Source organism: Octopus bimaculoides, chromosome 21 (genome assembly GCF_046866305.1).
Source record: "Octopus bimaculoides isolate indiv1 chromosome 21, ASM4686630v1, whole genome shotgun sequence".
Lineage (NCBI taxonomy): Eukaryota > Metazoa > Mollusca > Cephalopoda > Octopoda > Octopodidae > Octopus > Octopus bimaculoides.
In genome coordinates, this window is record NC_142948.1 from 7,178,120 (window position 1) to 7,182,565 (window position 4,446).

Here is a 4,446-nt window from a genome sequence, read left to right on the forward strand (position 1 = left end):
ACACACACACGATAGAAGTAAATACACACCCCATAAAACATCATTTTAAGTTTATTCTCACACTTAAATGTTTATATTTTTTATTAATTGATATTTTTATGTTCAGGTTCTATATATAACTGTTTAATCATGCGTTGTACAAAAGAAGCCTTGGAACTGCCTGAAATTCTAAGAGGCTGTATTGTGGGTCATTGTGAAGGTGAACATAGTCAGTGAAAAATCGCAGAAAACCTTTCTACAGTTAATAGAGTGATTGTGCAATTTACCATAGAAGGAAAGGAGTCAGCATCACCTCACCCAGATCAACCAGGGCCCTCTGACAGACCCTTCTCTTTGTTAAGAGAAGTGTGGAGGATAATCCTCGTTGCAAGGCCTCTGACATAGCAGAACAAGTTGATGTCAGTCCCAGAACAGCTGTCACGTATCTCCACAAACTTTGTGACTATGGCAGAGCAGCAAGAAAGAAGCCACTTTTTCGACCAGTCAACATCAAGCGGAGAAAAGATTGGGCCAGTGAGATGGTGAAGAGGCTACTAGCATTTTGGGACACTGTCATATTCTCTGATGAGTCTAGATTTGCTGTATTTCCTGACAGTGGTCGAGTGTGGGTCTGGAGACTCTGTGATGAAGAATTTGATGTGAAAAGATTTATGGAAGATGGGGCTCCTTGTCACACGGCTAAAATGATCGAAGATCTGTTGGATGAGAATAATGGCATTAAAAGGCTTCCATGACCAAGCCAATCACCACATATCATCCCTATTGAACACCTCTGGGACATAATGCATGAAACTTGGCCAGAAATTCCGCAAGAGAATATTCGTCGACCAGTAATATGCCCAATACTATTTTTCATATGGCCGAATTGTAGATAAAATTGGATTTAGATGCTGTCTCTTTAGAAATGATGGACTAAATCACTAAAATTTATTTGCTTTGGACATCAAACAGCAATGGTGACAAAACGCACCAATAACTCTTCAGCCGGTACGTCGACATTAAAAAAAAAAATCAATTCTTTGATTTAAGCTTTACGTCTTTAATCCTTTCAAGAGAAAATAACATCAACAGTTTTTTCTTAATAACTGGTTTAGCAATGGTTTTAAAATGATGGATTAAAGGGTTAAATAAAGTAGCACTTCCATAGAATCAAGCAGCATAAAAAAATTACTACTGGCATTGTGTACTAAATTATATAAGATAACTGTAGAGGTATTTTGGAAGAGATAAGTGACACTCAGACTGTTTCTGTAATTTAGTTAAAAAATGTAACTGTTTCACTACTAATTTTAAAAGTGTTGTTAATTCACGAATGTGAATTAAGGGAATTCAAAAAGCCATGATTTCAAATAATGCAAATATCTGATGGGTGCAATAAAGATACAGGATGCGAATTACACATGATCCAGTTTTCATTCTACAGTCAGGTGCATAATAAATTTTATATTACGTATTATACATACAATACACTTTTACACACACACACAGTGTGTGTGTGTGTGTGTGTATGTGTGTGTGCGTGTGTGCGCGTAGTTAGTATGCATTTATCTAAATTGGTGTTGTTATCGAGTGCGGTCAACAGAAGTATCGGTAATTTATGCACAGTCTACTTATACTCTATCCAACTTCATTAATAAAAAAGGATTAACTTAGACTCCTTCATGATCCGACTTCATAGAGGGGTGACCAGAAGTTCAAGCCGAGAAAATAGTCGCAACGAATTGGTAGGGTAACTTAGCTCGTGGGAGAGAATATTTTGCAGTGACGATTCTGTCTTTCTGAGATCAAATTCCCATTGAGATCAACTTAAACTTTTATCCATTCGGGTCAGCAAGTAAAATACCAATACTAGATCAATTCTCTTTCTCTCTCATTTGTAATTCAAAGGTCCGGTTTTGTCACACAGTATCACAGTGATACGGCTTGAGTTTCATGAAAGGTACACGTGTCTATAGGATATTCATACTTATTACACGCTAATTTCAACAGAAGAAAACGCGTTTGTATTTTTGACGTGAAATTTAACTTCTAAACGCACCACAAGAAGGAGAGTTATGCTAAAAATGAATTCAACAAGAAAATGTGACAGATGACAACAAAATAGAGGCCTATATTTTTCCTTCCCCTTCCTTAAAGGGTGCCAAACTTCACGTTTAATTTAGAAGGAAGATGCGTTTTTCCATTACACGGATATTAACAACTTGCACTGCATTCTGAGTTTGTGCTAAGAAAATTTACAGAAGATTTGAAGCATTATAATATATGTATATCATTAAAGTATTTAGGTGGAAGTAATATGAAGGATTCGATACCTTTATGTAGTTAATTATTTCAAGGGAAGGAGTAAGTCGATTACATCGACACCAGTGCTCCACTGATACTTATTTTATCGACCCTGAAAGGCAAAATGACCTCGGTGGAATTGAACTCAGAACGCAAAGAAAGACGAAATACCGCTAAGCATTTTGTCTGACGTGCAAATGATTCTGCCAGCTCGCCACTTTATGCGTGTCCTAACATGAATCGTGTATTCAAATTCCGCCAGGGTTTACTTTGCCTTTCATTCTTTCGAGGGCAATAAAATAAGTACCAGTCGAGCACTCCCCCGAACTTGCTGGCCTAGTGCCAAAATTTGAAACCAATATCAGTCAGGTATCTTAATAAAGTGTATGATGATTTTTAAACTCAATCATAATTTTCTTTTTATTATTATCATCGTGCAGTGTATAAGTCCCAGGTGGGCCGCAAATTATAATAAATATGTTCCGATAGAGCGCATGCTATAATGCTCCCATGATTTTCCTTGCACGAACATACATATTGATCAGACAATTATACAGTGTCAAACACACACACACACACACATCTAACAATTACTTCATGTGCGCAACACACATCCTAACAATTACTTCATGTGCGCATACATATATTTATTTCATACATATATGTCCTTATATGTAAATATATACTCATACACTAACTTGTATGCAGGAGTATTGAAACTCGATACACAGTAAATACACTTGTAAAAAAAAAGAAAAGAGAAAACAACAATACTTTTCTCTCCCGTCACCAAAAACACAATGACTGGAACAACAAAATTCCCCTTGTACTCACCGGATCCTTCAACTCGGTTTATTATAGTATCCAGAAACCTATTACCGGCTGTCCTTCTGCCTCTTCGGACAGGCATTGTTGCAGTTAAATTCCACTTTTTCTTTTATCCTAACTTGGTCTTTTTTTTTAATTAGACGAAGTAAAAGTTCAGTAAAAATCCAAAGGCTTCATTATTTTTTTTAACCGTCATTATTGTTAGTTTGTTTTATTTTTTTCGCTTCCTTTTCATCGGATTTAAATTTTAATTTTTAATAATTTTCTATAAACGAAACAAAAAAAAACAATAAAAGGAGGCGGGGGGGGGGGAGAATATGAAGATAGATAGATATATAAATAAATAGATAGATATATAGATAGATAGATAAGGTGCTTTTGCTGGTGGTGGTAGGGTTGTGTGAGCGATTCTTTTCTCTCGGAAACAACTTATGAAAATAAAGAGTAATAAAAATCACGGATAAGTTGTCAACGAGAACCGTTTTCTCTTCGAGGTCAGGTAAAGATTCCGCTGAGTCTACAGGAATTCTCACATGCTTAACCCACCGACTGGTAAACTTATCGGTAATTTTCTCAGAAAAGGACCTCCATGGTCGATTTATGCTTGTTAATTACTAAGCAGTTGGATTGCCTAAATACTTTTTTGTATTGTTCTCTCTTCTTGACGTGCCTTGTGTGAATACATGCAAAGATATATATATATGTTTAAAGAGGTATATGCAAATATACACGCGTAAATACCAGAGTTATGTGCGTGTGAGGTTTAAAGATAGAAAATGTGTGTTAGTGTTGGTGTGTCAGCGCGTGTGTTTACAATACGATAAAAGCGTGCGCATATATGAATATATGTCTGAAGTTTATGTACGTTTGCAAGCATGCACGTGTGTTTACGTGTTTATGTTTGTGTATAATATTTGAGTAATTTGTTCTATTTTTGTACTTTAACAATCCACATCAGTGGAAGACTGCTGCTACAGATTGAAATAGCTGGCCTTCAGTAAAACATTGATGAAAAAAAAAAAAGAAAAAAGAAAAACTTTAGCCGGTGGCTGGTTTATAGCAGGACGATTTGAAAGAGAAAAGAAGAGAAAGACGAAAGAAGGTGGGAAAAATGAAATCAGAGACGATGAAAGGAGGAGATTAAGAGGAAACCTATGTAGTCGTTCGTAAGCGGCTTGCATATTTACATGTATTTGTTGTCGAATCACTTTAATTCGTGATGAGTTACTTCAGCTTTGCCAAGAAGTAAACATCTATTCATTATAGTTTATCATATGTGATAGGCAAAGCGCTACGAAGAAATGACATGAGCGCCTGGCGAGCCCAGACCGCACT

General features: G+C 36.2%; 1 protein-coding gene across 3 annotated transcripts in view; it reads right to left on the reverse strand.

Annotated features, from left to right (window-relative positions):
- LOC106880510 (voltage-gated delayed rectifier potassium channel KCNH8) overlaps positions 1 to 4,115 on the reverse strand; it is a 135,701-nt gene extending 131,586 nt beyond the window's left edge. For 2 of the 3 annotated variants that reach the window (XM_052975402.2, XM_052975401.2), the window contains exon 1: positions 3,118 to 3,928. In XM_052975402.2, the coding sequence (XP_052831362.1) occupies positions 3,118 to 3,193 (76 nt within the window). In that variant the 5' untranslated portion in view covers positions 3,194 to 3,928. Of the gene's footprint in view, positions 1 to 3,117 lie in introns of all 3 variants that reach the window. The other variant, XM_052975403.2, reaches the window with a different exon arrangement.
- Positions 4,116 to 4,446: the final 331 nt, after the last annotated feature.